Below are 14683 nucleotides of genomic sequence, written 5' to 3'. Positions count from 1 at the left end.
CGCGTGCCGGGCGCCCGCGCTCCGAGCGCGATGATTGGCTACCGCCCAGCGGGGCGGGGCCGGGCGCCCTTAAGAGGCCGGCGCGGGGAGGCGCGGCGTGAGGCGGTGCTGCCGGACCGGCCCCATGCACTGCACCAGGTACGGGCGCGCCGCCCGCCGCGACCCCGGCGCTGGCACCGCTCCTCCCCCGCTCTGCCTTCCCCGCCTGCTCCGCTCCGCAGCCTCCTCGTGTGTGCGGCAGCGGCTCTGGCGCTCCCCGCCGCAGCGGTGCTGTTCCTGGGGGAAGCCGGGATGGTGCGGCTCGGCTCCTGCAGCCGCCCGGCTGAGGCGGCAGCGGCGGCCCCGGGGCTGCCCCTCCGCGGGGCTCTGCCGCCGCTCCGAGCGGCGCGGCTGGGCTGCTGTGGCGGAGGGGGCGGGCTGCAGCGGCGGGCCCCGCCGGGCAGGCGCCTGTGGGAAGCGGGTCGGGAGGAGGAGGAGGAGGGGGCGCGGAGCGAAGCTTGGCTCGGCAGGGGCTGCGCGGCCAGCCCTGCGCCTGGGGCACCTGTCCGCAGGCAGCGGAGCCGAGGCCGCCCAAGGGTTCTGTAAGGGAGGTGTAAGTAGTTCCTTGGCTCTGGCTTAAATCTCCGTCGTAGAGAAGGGAGGAATGAGCGGTGACAGACACTCCTCTCTGGTGAAGCTACCGGGAGGAGTCCGGGGGCAGAGTCAAGTTTGCTCTCCTTTTGAGAGGCAGCAGAAAGGAGCTGGCCCCTGTGCCTGCATAGGGCTCCCTGCCTTGCACTTTTTGCTTCCTGGAGCTTTATTTCCTGAATGAGCTCTCAGAGATATATTCCTGCTCCCACCTCCAAAGGATCTGGAGTTCAAGACAGCCCTCCTCAGCCCCAGAGTGGAAACCTGCCTCTGGCTGAGAGCTGGGCATCAGCAGACTCTCCAGCGCGGAAAAAGTTGTCAGGGATATCAAATGAACTGGCAGCTCATAAAAGCACAGGGCTCGTGCTCATAGTTGGTTATGAAAAACTCTTGCTATAGTTTTTAGCTTGGAATAAAGCTCCAAGTTATGCAGCTGGGCATTTTATGCCTCTTCATTCTAAAACTGTGAATAACCAAGGCTTCCTAAGAAACCTGGCTTCTCAGAAGTTACAGGAATTCAGCTGAATAAATTTCCCTGGGAAAAGATGCAATGCAGATGAAACTGGCCCAAGTAAGAGAAGAAGCACTGGAAGCTGCATTAATTTAAAGGAGGAAATGACCTATATAAAGTGTGTACGAATAGAAACTTGGCCAAACCAGGTAGAGATGAGCAGAGTAGTGTTAGCAGACAGGTGGATCTGAGTTTTGTGCTGCTGAATGGAGGCACTGCAGAAGGAGTTGGCTGGTGGGTGTGTTGGGGTGCAAGCCTTGGCACATGTGCTCTGAATAAACAGATACCCTTGCTGAGTGGATGCTGTGAAAGCCTGCTCAGAGCTGCTCTGTTGGTGTTGCAGGGTGGGGAGTTGAAGCACTGAATTGGAGAGTGTGGCTCTGGCTTTTTCTTGGCACGGGAGCAGCAATCAAGTACTAGAGCTGCCTGTGCATGGCTTTAGCAGCTGAACTCTGCTGCATCACAAGGCCAGTGGTCACTGCTACTGCTGCTGCCTCATTCTTCTCTGTGTGGTGGGAGCAGCTTTTGAGCCTGGCTTGCTGCCAAGCTGGATTTTTATTAAGGGAATACTCTGTGTTTAAAGTCAGCTACAATGCAGTTGACTTAAGGGGGATGTGTGTGATAAATCCATCCAGCAGTTTAGCCAGAGCCAGGCCAAAGAGAGTCTGCCAAAAGCATCCATTGGAACGTCAGTGTAAGGGCAGGAGCGATGGGAGCTGCCTGGCTGCAGAGGCATCTCCAGGGATGTTCTGGTAAAGTGCCCTTCAGAGAGATGGTGCTGCATCCCTGGAGGAGGTGGCTGGGTGCTGGAGGGGAGGCTGTAGTGGAGGGGCACGTGGCCTGTGCCTCTGGGAGAGGGACTTGCTTCCAAAGCCTCAGTGAACCTCGATAGGTGAGTTGTGTTTGGCAGAGCCCTGTGGCTGTATGGATGTTTTCCAGGGGCTCAGCACAAACCCCATGGAGACTTGAGGTGCAGACTCCATGCTGGAGGTAAAACTGGCTGATGTGCCTTCTGAGCTGATTTTAAAATGCAGTAGAGGGAAGAAAGCTCCGGAGCAGTGTTGGCTAAGCCTGTGCCCTGCTGCTGTGTCAGACTGTTGCCATCTTTGCAATACTGCTTGGAGGCACTTTGGATGGAGCAGTTCTGGGGGACAGTGATGAGCAAAGTGGGTAGCTCAACTGAATGAGTGCTTTTTGGCTGCCATCTGGGGTTTTATGGGAGGTGAAGTCAGTTGTGTACTGCAGCTTGTGACAAACTGAGTTCCTACTCCTACAAAAGCTTGTGAAGCCCTGGGGAGAATCTCTTCTGGAGGGAGGAAAGCACAGCAGGAATATTGCTTTACATAGCACTGAAATTTGATAATCTGGGGGTTTTGTGAGCATTGGCAGGACTGAGCCATGGGCTTTGCTTTGGGTTGCAAATGCTCTGGAGCCTGCTATTGCTAGCCTAGTAGGACAGTGCCTGTGTGTGTACCTTCAAAGGGCAACTCTGTCCCTGCAGCAGTTGGAAGAGCTGTTCAAGGGCACAGCAGGCTCTGGTCCTGCCACTTCTGTAGTGTGTTTCTCACAGTGTCTGTAAATCACACCATGCAGGTACCCGCCTTTAATTAAGAAGCAAGCTTATTTGGGATGGCTGGGGGGAAGTGATATATCAACTGCCTGACAAAACTTGTATTAAAGTGCTTTTCTGGCATCAACTGACCCTTCTTCTCACCTTCCAGAGTATTAGATTATTTCCCTCACAAGCAAGCAATGGCTGTGGACGTGGCGATGCAGCTGTACCTGTGCTCCTCACCCTTGCCAAGGGAGAAGTGTGCCTGCAAAATTGCTCCGAAGCCAAGCAAGCCGCTGCGGCCCTGCATCCAGCTGAGCAGCAAGGCTGCTCTGAATGGCCCAGAAGAGGCAGCAAACTCCTTCCCACACAGCAAGGCAAAGAAGAGGGTGTCGTTTGCGGATAGCAGAGGCTTCTCGCTGACTATGGTGAAGGTGTTCTCAGAGTTTGAAGATCCGCTCGATATTCCTTTCAACATCACAGAGCTGATAGACAACATCGTGGGTCTGACAACAGTGGAGAAGGACAGCTTTGTCCTGGATTTTGTTCAGCCCTCCGCAGACTATCTGGACTTCAGGAACCGCCTCCAGACGGACTGTGTCTGCCTGGAAAACTGTATGCTAAAGGAGAAGTCTATTGTGGGAACAGTGAAGGTGAAGAACCTCGCTTTTGAAAAGGCGGTGAAGATCCGGATGACGTTTGACACGTGGAAGAGCTTTGTAGATCACCCGTGCCAGTATGTCAAGGATACCTACGGAGGGTCGGATCAGGACACGTTTTCCTTTGACATCAGCTTGCCTGAGGGGATTCAATCACACGAAAGAGTTGAGTTTGCCATTTCCTTTGAGTGCAACGGGAAGGTGCACTGGGACAACAACAGGGGCACAAATTACAGGATCATACGGTCAGAACTGAAGTCTGCCCAGGAAGCTGCCCGTCCCCCGCAGGCTCCTGACTTTGGCAGTGCATTCGACCGGTTTGGGAGCCCTCGGTGCTCCTATGGCCTCTTTCCTGAGTGGCCCAGTTACTCAGGCTACGAGAAGCTCGGGCCCTACTATTGACCCAAGGACAAAGGCCAGGCTGACTGTTGCTGGTGTGTCTGCAGGCCTTGGGGCTGGTCTGAACACAGGTGTATGAACAGGTGGAAGAAGTATGGCTCTGTGTAGCTTAGCATAAGCCTCCCAGCAAAAACAGATGTGCAGTGCTCTGCTGGCAGGGGCTTATAGTCAGACAAGCAAATCTGGCTCTCCAGATGATCAGAGGACCAAGGACTGTTCATATCTCTTCAGCGCTTCTTCTTCCTCTTCACTAAAGATGCCAGTGTCAAGGGAAACACTACAGTGCTTTTATTGCCTGTCCAAGCTGTGTAGTGGTGGCTGCTTTGTATTGCCTGCCTAGTATTAAAAGGCTCTTTCAAAATATTTCCTAGTATTACATTGTTAGTGGGCTCTACTACAGCTGCAGGGTTCTCCTTGCAAAGCCAGCCTGTGCCTGTCAGGAAATAGTGTGGTTGGGAATGGAGTCCTCTCTTTGCACATATCCTTGTAGTGAGGCCCTTCCTACTGGAGGCAGAAAGCAAGTTTTGGAAGTGAAAATGCAATGTGATGACAGGAAGTGTGGCCCTGCAGCCTGCCGTATTAGGAGATGTGGGAGAGGATCTGATATGCTTAGTCACTGGTTGTTATATCAGATGATCTTGAAAATCTCTCATACCATTGGTGTTACCAAAAATAGAGATTAGCTGGAGCTGTGTGGTGCTTGTAACACAGCTGTGGGTTGACATCCTTGACTGCCTTCTTCAAAATATTCCTGTTTGTTTAATCACAAGTGATCAATGATGCTTTTTCCCCTTGATGGACATCTGAAGTTGGCTGTGCTGGACCCTGAAAATGCATTTCATCCTCCTGTGGACTGTAAACCAGGGTTTTGTCCAGCTGGGGCCCAGGGTCCTGTGCAGGAGACTCTGCTCAGGTGTTACAGGAGCCAAACACAAACAGACCCCATGGCTGTCTATGCAGTGTCCTGTGCAGGAAGGTGACTGTTGTGTACCTGCTGTGTGGTGAAAGTGCCTCAACTGAGAAAGGGGTGGTATGTGCAATCCCAGCAAAGCTTTGGGATGAGCAGGCTTTGGAACTGATGTTGCTTTTAAGATCTGGTGATGGTTTGTTACCCTGTGCCATGGACTGCTTGGCAGATAAAGGCACAGCACTGCTCACGTGTCAGGGTGCTGTGGCTGTCCTGGATGAGCGTGCTGGCCTTCCCTCTCTGCTGAAGCTGTGTCTGCCAGTCTGGCCTGAAAATGCCCAGGCTTTGCATTGCTGGCCATAAAATGTGGCTCACCCCACCTATGCAAAGAACTAGCCATGAGGAGAGTGAGATGTGGGGTTATCCTGACAGCACCCTGCATGTGGGACAGATCACAGATGTGAGCCAGCCCTGTGATTAAAGGGGTGGCTTGGCTTCTGGATGTGTGCTGGGCTGGTGAGCCGGCAGTGCCAAACAGCCTCACAGAGCTTCTTGGGTGCTAACCCAGCAGGATAACTTAATCCCTCAGCTCAAAGACAGAGGGCTGAACAGTCTGTAGAAATAGAGGTCAAGGGAATGCTACTTTTTCTAGTGCATAAGCTTTACATAATTTGGGGTGCCTCTAGTAGCCTGTGGATGTGCTGGAGAGAAGCAACAGGCTAGACTACTTAACTTTGTTAACATAGGTTTTAATTCTGGAGACTACTGTACAAATACTTAGAAGCTGTTTTACCCTAACCTAGAAGGGATACAGGGATCACTGTTGGATATCAAAAGGGACAGGAGCTTGCAGGAAGAATAGTTGGCCTTCAACTGCTGCTTTTTCAAAATACAGAATCAGTTTGTGTCTTCAGTGTGTCTGATCACTTAGTCGAGGTGGTGAATCTCCTTGCTAGCCCAGAACTCATCAGGTTTGGTTCCTCTGTTCAAGCAGCTTCCCAAGTCAGCCCTGAGAGCCTGCATCTGATCTGGGGGGACCATTGCCTAGCTTGGCTTGGTTTTAAACTTAAGGCAAGTTTGTGTGACACTGATGCTTTTTATTTATTTAGTGTATGGTGTTGATGTTGTAAGACACTAGACTGTAGAAAAGTCATGTTCTCCTGGCACCTTTTTGTGCCTGTGGAGAACTATTTGTGAGCCAGAACAAGGCATGTAGGTCTGGGGTGCTGTGGATGGTGGTGTCTCCTTGTGGGCTTGTTTTCAGGCTGTGCCTTGGGTGTGCTTAGGGAGGAACATGGAAGATAAGCTAGAAGAGCAGTGCCATAAGTAAAAGCTAGGTTGGGAACTGACTATTTGATCAATAGCAGTTTAAAAATACTACTTGTGGCCTTTCCCCTTTTCCCTTTTTCCATTGCCAATGTGAACATAGAAGTGAGGGGGTTGCTCTCCTTGCTCTATGCCTGGAAGTGCCTTGTAGGATGTTTTGCATGTTTGTTTTTAAAAGATATTTTTGTACACAACATTCAAGTGGAAAATGCACTTTATAATTGCCATGTAATGACTCTTTTAAAAATATGGCTGTTTTTATCTGATTGTTAAAATAAAGGTGGAACAAAATGTTGGCTGTGTATCTTATTTAAGCACCCATGGGGCTGGGGAGGCAATTTGGACATGGGTCCAGCTTCCTGCAAGTGGCCACTGGCAGGGAGGAGCACACATCCACCCCGAATTCTGCTGCCTGAAAGAGGAAAGAGCTGCCTGTTCCTGCTGCCTTGCTGCCAACACAAATGCTTCCATTGCCTCTGCAGCCCTGGGCTGGGAGGAGCTCTGACCCTTTTCTCTGCTCCTAGGGTTCCCCACTAATCACTATGTTCCCCAAGTGCTCTTCACTCTTCCCCTGCTCGCAGTGCCAGCAACAGCCTTTTCGGGTTTCTCTGCTTTTGTTTTGAGTGAATCTGCTCTCCCTTTTCTCCCCTTCCCCCACCTCGGCTTGCCCTGGGATCAGTGCTTTATTCTGGCTGTGCTGGGCTGTGATGGATGCTGGGAGAGGTGTTACAGAAGAGGGGGGGGCAGGTTCTTTTCTAATACCAGGAGCCAGTGAAAGTTAGACCCTTCCTTATGGCCAAGTCATTGTCCCTGTTGTCACTGCAATAAGAAGCACTAGGAGGGAACATGCCCCTTTGCAGAAAGGAAACAGCTGGCGTAAATGCCAGCCAGGGCCAGTTTTGGCATTTGACCTGGCTTTGCCCACAAAGATTGAGCCTCAGTGATGCTCTGAAGGTGTTGTGTTTCAATCAGCCACTGAGCTGGGTGGGATTTGCTGCTTACAGATAAAGTAGGATGGAAAGCTCTGGGGGAAGGGGAGGGAGATGTGTTTGTCTTGGTGTGTGTGCTTGTTTGAGCAGCTCTAGGCAGTGCTTCCCATCTTAGAGCAGAGCCTTGCAGAGAGTGAGCTTGGCCTTTGCTCTATACAGGGATAAAACTGAGCACCTTCTGACTGTGGCTCTTTCCAAGTCTCTTGCTCTGATAAGATTACTTTTTTAACCACTGCAGTTCTTTTAGTCAAACCTACAACACAGGGCTCTTTTAAAAGGTAATTGGATTGTTTTTCTAGCTACATAAAAGAAAAAAAAAAAAAAAAAAACAAAATAAAAAGGTATTTGTGTCCTGCCTCAGGTGCTTGGGATGGCTTGGCCAGAGCTGTTTTCACATCTGAATGCTGGCCCAAGCTCATGAATGAGAGAACTGCAGCCAGACATTTCCTGTAACAGCTTTGTGGCTGAAAACCCCATCTGAGGACATGAGGGAAGTCCAAGCCATCTAGGGTAGCTGAGGAGATGGTGCAACATTAGAAGGGCCAAGAGAGCTCAGCTCTGGGCTTTCTCCCTAATTCCCAGGTGTTATATGCTAGATGACACAGACAGTGCAATTGCTGCATTTATAAAGCCCTTGGTGGCAGGTGTGGTTGTGTACTTGCTGGTTAATATACAAAGATTTCTTAGAATGCTCATGCCATTGCACCCCCTCCCCCAACCACTTGTCTCTCTATCCTGAGGGATTTTAATGCCACCTCTGGGTAGAGATAACTAAGCTGCAGTATCTTGTTGATCTTGGATGTGTTTGGAGGTTCAGGTTTCCAAAGTTTGTGTTCCAGGGACAGTTTGGTTAAGGAGAGGAGGGCAAATATTCCCCTGCTCCACACCCACCTCCCACTGACTGGGGGATGCTGTCCTATAGCAACCTCTGGAGCACACTGGATTGCAGGTCCTGGGTACAGTGACAAAGGCAGGATGTAGGCTCCCTGCACCTGCATCCTGCCAGAGCAGAGTCCCACATGTTGTGTAAATGCCAATTTATGAGCACCCCACACTCTTGCTTCAGATGTTTGCCAGGGGGACCCATGTGGGGATGCTCTGGGGGAAAACTGCCCAGAATGAGATCATATGCAGAGGGACGTGTCTCTTCCAAACCATGGGAGTGTAAATGTGTCCAGGCAGTACTTTGCTGCCGGACCAAACTTTTCCTTGGTTTTAAATGTAGCTCTTAGAGGCACTTGCAGTGGAGAGTAACCTGTGGAAGACGTGTCTGCCTTGCAACCGGAGGGCAGCGTAAGAGGGGAGGAAACTAGAGCATGTCATTTCCCAGCTGCAGTCAGCTGTTCTTCAGTTTTCTCTCCACAAAGCAGCAGCAAATGAGCCTCTCTAAGAGACTGGGTCTTTGGGGGAAGGTCTCTTGACCACAAGGCAAGGGATAAACGGAATCAGCATGTTTCAGCATGTCCCATGGATTTCCCTGCTGCTTTGTAGTGTCTCCCTTGCTTGGGCACTGCCCTTTTCTCTCTTACACACCATGATGCTGTTTCCAGTGTCACCATCACCAGGCTGAAGCATCAGCTTGATTTCACAATGTCTTCCACAAGCCTGTGTGTGGTCACAGGGGGCAGGAAGGGCACTTGTGTGTAGTGGGAGGAGGCTGTGCTGAGGACACAGCTCTCAGCAGCGCCAAGAGCACCCTATACCCCTGGGAACAGCACAGAGCTTTGCCAAAAAGCCAGCAGCATGGGGCTGGGTTGTGATGCTCCCAAACTCCCCTGGTGTTTCCACAGACGTGTTCCTACTGGGCAGTTCAGCTGGCTCTAAACTATTGCAATAAACCATATTTATGTCCTTGGGAGTTTTTTGATGGAACTAAGCTTCAAACTGGCTGCTCTGGCCCAGCAAGGTTCTGCTGCTCTGCAGCCAGAGAAGCTGCCTAGCCTGTCTTTATCCTCCCCCTTGGAGGGGTACCCTGCCAAACAGTTAGCTGTCTTTAAAGACTGGTTATTGACATTTACACAAGGCTTAGAGAAAGAAAAAGGGTGTCTTTGTGCAAAAATAACTGCAGCTGGCCTGTTCCTTTGGCACAGATAAGTCAGGGCAGTCACCAGTTTAAGTACTTTGGCTCCTGGAATGGGATTTGGGCAAGCCCTTCCAGCCCGTGCATTAGTCACGGATCTCTCCTCCGCTCTGGTGCTGCTATGCAGTCTCAGGAGGAGGGAAGGTTCAAGCTCCATAACTCAGGAGAAATATGTTTAAAAGGCATAAGAAGAGGGTGAAACATGCATAAATGCTTTTATAGCTTCCACTATTTCTGGTGTGGGAATCTTGTTGAGACCATAGTGATGTCTTCTACCTAGTGAATCCTTGACAGGCTCAAGTGGGAGGAGGTCTCTGAGATGTCTGCTCCAAGCAAAACCACTCTCACAGCTAACTGTGGTCACTCAAGGACTCATCCATGGGGATGAACTCAATGATGGAGATGCCACCACATCTCTGTGCCCTATCCCAGGGCTGCACTGCTCTCCTAGGGGAAAAGACATGGTCCTCAGGAATCAAAGGACTCCGCACAGTGTTGTAGTCTTGACAAAACCTCTGGTTTCTTCTGGCTCCTGGCCAGATTCAGGACTTATAGATGTGGGGGTACAAGGTAAGCAGCCACAGGACAAAAATATTTCAGGGCTGGCAAGTTCAATACATGTAGTTTGGAGCAAGGGAGCAGCTGCTCTGTGCATACAACAAGGTACTTGCCATCCTCCAAGGCATCCTACAGTAAAAGGTAGAGAGAGCCATGTTCCCAACACAGTTGCTGGAAACCCTGCTGTCAAGAGTCAAAGACCTAAATTGACCTACAGCCCACCTTCCAATCTAAGCAAAACAGAGCCCAGTTTCCCTCCCAACACTCACTATTTAGCAATTGGGAACTCATGATCTCCTATACCTGCTTTCCATCATTATGGCCCCTGCCAGAACAAAACTGGAGCGTTATCAGCAGGAGTGTAACTCCTCAGTGTTTGTGTGGTGACACTCCAGTGCTATGGAGACAGCCACTTTCATGGGAAGAAATACAACTGGCCTCTCCAGTCCACTGAGGGTTTTACAGCCATTCCCCTTTCACATGGTGTTCCCCTGGACACCTGGCAGATGTTGCTTCTCCTGCATTTCCCTACTTGCTGTGAGTTATTGGCATCTGAGTGGCCATCAGAAATGCAGTGTTTCTTTACCCATGAGGTTGACAGAACGTGTCCTTGATGGTGTTGCAGGCCAGGCTTCAGGGCAGCTGTAGGTGATGTGGCACCTTCCACCCCTTGTGCCACAGCACACTTGGTCACTGGGCTGGGAGACATTGGAACAGGTCTCCCTCTTGGGCTCAGGACTGTCACAGTCCAGCTTTATTTTCTCCAAGAAGCTGTCTCTGAGCAGATCAAGTCACAAAAGGAGGCAAGCTAAAAGCAAATAAATCTACGAATCCCTCTGCTTCTGTGGCTTCAGCAGAAGAATTTCACTTCAGAGACCAGAACAATTATCTCTTGAATGCTTTATAGCCATGCAAGCAATCATAGCAGACACACACTAACTTTTAAGCTGGTGGTCAACAAGATCTCTTAGACAACCAATGAATCTACACACAAATCTTTCGATGCTTCTAAATGCCCTGCAATAAGAGCCCAGTGCTGATAAACAGTGAGCCATAAAGCCAGCAGGGATGCACTCCTGGCGGTTCATAGCAGGATGACTGAGCATTTTAGTAATTTTTCCTTTTTTTTTTTTACATGACAGCAATGCAGCAGCAAACACAGAAATAATGCCTGGTCTGGTAGACATCTACACGTGAATGATCCAGGCTGCAGGTCTCTCCTGGTGTGGACAAGATGGTCTCAAAATGTAGGGCTGGGGACAGGCCCCTCATGCTGGGTTACACAACCTGGCATCAGAAACACTCACTGCTCTTGCTTTCAGTGTGCTGGAAGGGCTAAATCTATCAAAGCTGCAGCTGGAGACAGCTTGGGAAAATCCTGCATCACATTTGAATGTCTGGGATGAAAAAGTGCCAGCATGCTTGCACATCATGCCAAGCTGAGCCAGCAGAGGCTCTCAGGTTTCTTCTGTCTTTATACAATTAAGGTCATGCTCAGCATTAAAGCTCTGCTCAGATCCCCAGACTTTGCAGCTGCACGGCCACACTGGAGAAGACACAGCTCCTTTGAACACCTCTAAGCCACCTGTCAACTTGAGCCATGCTTTCCAAGGGGCTGGGAATTGGCTGCAGGTCACTCCTGACCGATCCCCTTGGTCTTCTGTGTCTCAGTGGTCCCTTTGCTGAGTGGAGGCATGCTGGATTCTAGCACAGCACATGCAGTTACTCATCGCTTCTTGCCATCAGCCAGCTCCCTACAGAAAAGCCCCCCAGTGATGACAAGCATCTTCCCCCATCCTGGGTAGAAAGAGCAAGGGAGAAAGACAATTAACAAAATGAGAGATTTGCCAGAGTCTGGAAAAAGTGCCCATCTGGCAGGATCTCACAGCTCCACCCCCAGGGAATCTGCATTTCTGATACTCAATCTGTCTGTTTGAGGGAATACCCTCCTAGCATCAGCCATAAGCAGAGAGACCTGTGAGCCAGTTCTGTACAACTTGGTCTAAATAAGGGTCCTCCCAGCTCTATCTCCAGCCAAACAAAAGCAAAGGCTCTTTTCTTCTGAAATATACAGGAGGTCATGAGCTAACCTGCAGCTGTATTTTCAGCTCTGATGTTGCTTCTCTGCTCTGCTGCTTGTGTTTGTGCTTGGCTGCTTCCTCCTTTCCAAATTCCAGAGGTGAGTTTTTTTCCTTAACAAAGAATGAGGAAATTTGGATATAGTCTTACAGGAAAAGATCAGATGCAGTTTATAGCATCTTGCACCAAAGGAGCATTGAGAACAGCTAGAATCATCAAACTCATCTGAGCTTGAATCAGCAGCCAGATTTTTCAGAGGTGCAGGTGACCCAGTAAGGGAATGGGTGAGCAGTCACCAAGGTGGGTTCTCAGCTGCAGCATAGACCCAAGAACACAACATTTTGAATCCTGGAGACATCTCCTAACTCAGACTTTTCCACTGATTGGAGAGAACAATCTCTTCTCTGTTTGGCATGGAGCAGCTCTGCAGCCCAGCAGACCAAGCTGTAAACAGAGCCCCAGGGAACCAGACCACTCCAAACTGGTGCAGTTTTTGAACTGTGGGGATGAATCATCCAAATAACTTTCTTCAGGCAATACAGGGAAGAAATGTCACTAACCATGTGAAAATTGAGACCATATGCTTCTAGGATGTTTTTTGAAAGGAGTATCCTTGAGAAAGCTACTTGAGTGACTTCAAGGCTTGTTCCCAGGTCAGACCCCAGCAGAGCAGTGCCTCCTCTTCTGGTGCCAGGGACTCTCTTTTTCTGCAGCCAGTATCTATCTTTTTCTGCACCACCTATTGAAAGACTGCAAGTCCTTCAAGGCCAAGGCAGTGCTTGTTTGTTTGGAAAAAAATGAATGCCAGAAAAAAACAGATGCCTGAGAACTGCCTCTGGCGTCTCCCATCTGTGCATGAAGGCAACTCCTCCACAGCAGCAGCAGCCTCTCCTTCCACTTGGCAGGTGTTGTCTGGACCAGAGCCATAGGTACAGGGTCTATTTTCTGTTGAGCATGCAAAGGAGAGGTGGTTGCCTGGCACAGCCTTGTACTTCAACAGCTGATCTGATAACACGGAGGTGCTGGCCTCTCTTCTCTGTGATCATTCCCTGAAGACGCAGGGTGATCACTACTTCTTCTTTCCTTGAGGAAGCTGTGGATAAAACCTGGGCACCTCAAAGGGTTTTTTCCATTGTGTAATTAGGAATTTGGGGTTCTTTCACATTCTGAAAGAGGCATTTAGCCCCTCTTGGGAGGCCTGTCCCTGATCATGCAGCTCTCCATGTGCTGTTCATGCAGCCACATGTGCGTGTGCCAGAGCCTCCCCAGTGCTTTGACCTGGTTACCCCACCCTGAACAACCTTGGCTACAGCACCACATTTCTAAAGGACATGCACCACTGGCTGGGAATCTGGGAGAAGTCAAAGTGAGCCCTAATAAGGCAAGGCAGCTAGTTATTACTAAGCTGCTATTTCTACTGCAAGAAGCCCTGGAGCAGCAAAACTGCTCACTTCATGTATGTTCATTAGCAGCATGGATAAGAGCAGCATTGATTGCAGCCTATAATTAGATCTCTGGGACCTTTTTGGACCGGCTTTCTCTGGCATTGTGCTACTTTGAAAGGACTTCCAGTTTCTTTCTGAATGGTTGGGATGGCATTTCCCTATTCAGCAGATTTGGGGCCGTTTCTGTTTTCTCCATTGTGGCTCACAGAGCGCTCCCAACTTGGTGCCACAAGCCCCGTGCCACAGAATTAGCAAAAGCTCCATTGTTTGACCACTCCTGGTCCCTTGAGTTGTAGAGTTGGCCAGACTGCAGCTCTCTTCTTAGAACTGCATGGCCAACCTGCCAGGCAGCCCTCCCTGCTTCGCTTTGCTTGCCAAGATGGAGTTTTGTGAGTGCCTTCCTCTTAGTGATGACTCTGATTCTCCTGGAATCACTTCCTTAGCGTGTTCTGTGCAGCCAGCCTAGAGCATTCCCACAAGAAACAGATGCACTAAGCCAGCACTGAGCACGTACTCAGGGAATGGTGGCCTACGTGGAAATTATTACTCCTCTCTTGGAATGCTGGAAAACAGCCTCAGCACGGACTCTGTGAAAAAGAGGGGAGGAAGAGTCAAGGGAAAGATGCACAGCATGAAGGGCTGGAGTAGAGATATCAACAGTCTGAGTGGCAAATGGGACCCAAGGGTGTCTCTGCTTGTGGTTTCCCCTGGAGACAACCATCAAGCACAGCCCTGTGGTGGGCCTCTTTCTTTGCCATGTTCCCAGATCCTTCCTGTATCTTCTTGTGTGCTGGCAGGCAGGGGCAGAGGTGCTGGCAGCCCATCTGGAATTACAAAGCCAGAGGCAAACATGCACACACCAGGTCTTGGCTGACCTGTGTGCTGAAGGAGGGTATCTAAGGAAGGAAGTTTTTATCTCTGGTTTTGAACCCACTACATCTGGTCCAGGTAGCTCGGTTTGCAAACTGCAGATTGAGATGCAAATTGAGTTCTGGGTGGGAGCCCATGGAGACAAGAGGCCAAGAACTGCCAACCTTTGGGGTAATAAAAGGCACAAAGACGGGTGGTGCCAGCCAGGTGACTTGAGAGCCACAGTGGGAGCTGGGAATTGCTTTTTTATAGCAAAGAAGATGAAGAGGGATGATGAGGGGGCTAGGAGCTGGGACTTGGGAGGAAGAGTGACACTTGCATGAGGGTAGATTTTAAGGGTATAAAAGTGCAGGGGTTCCACTCTTGGGTCCTCTTTGGAGGCACCAGCTCCAGGTGTCTCTGTGTTACTGTGCCATGAGTAAATGGCTTTATGGAATGAGGCATCTGAGACTGCTGTGGGAAACCTGGGGACAAACTGGTAAGGAAACCTGGACTGACTGTGTGTGAGTGGGGTGTGCAGGTGATCATGGAGGGCACCTGTTGGGTCACTGGAGCCACCCACTGTGAAAGGGCTTCAGTCCTTGGGAGTGTGACTCTGGAGAATCTCCTGAATGGTCAGACTGGGAACTTTCCTTAGCACCCAAGGCCAAAACAACTGAGATTAAAGCATATTTTTGAGTG

The 14683-nt window shown here is 50.2% G+C and overlaps 1 protein-coding gene across 1 annotated transcript; it reads left to right on the top strand.

Moving 5' to 3' along the window:
• Positions 1–61: 61 nt before the first annotated feature.
• On the top strand, positions 62–6272 carry PPP1R3B (protein phosphatase 1 regulatory subunit 3B). The gene is made up of 2 exons (XM_064417341.1): positions 62–138; positions 2860–6272. Exons 1-2 carry the CDS (start codon positions 125–127, stop codon positions 3749–3751), a joined length of 906 nt encoding a protein of 301 aa, XP_064273411.1. The 5' UTR covers positions 62–124; the 3' UTR covers positions 3752–6272.
• The last annotated feature ends 8411 nt before the right edge of the window (positions 6273–14683 follow it).

Source organism: Passer domesticus, chromosome 4, assembly GCF_036417665.1.
Source record: "Passer domesticus isolate bPasDom1 chromosome 4, bPasDom1.hap1, whole genome shotgun sequence".
Lineage (NCBI taxonomy): Eukaryota > Metazoa > Chordata > Aves > Passeriformes > Passeridae > Passer > Passer domesticus.
The sequence above is the reverse complement of the archived record's forward strand: the minus strand, read 5'-3'. Positions and strand labels throughout refer to the sequence as shown.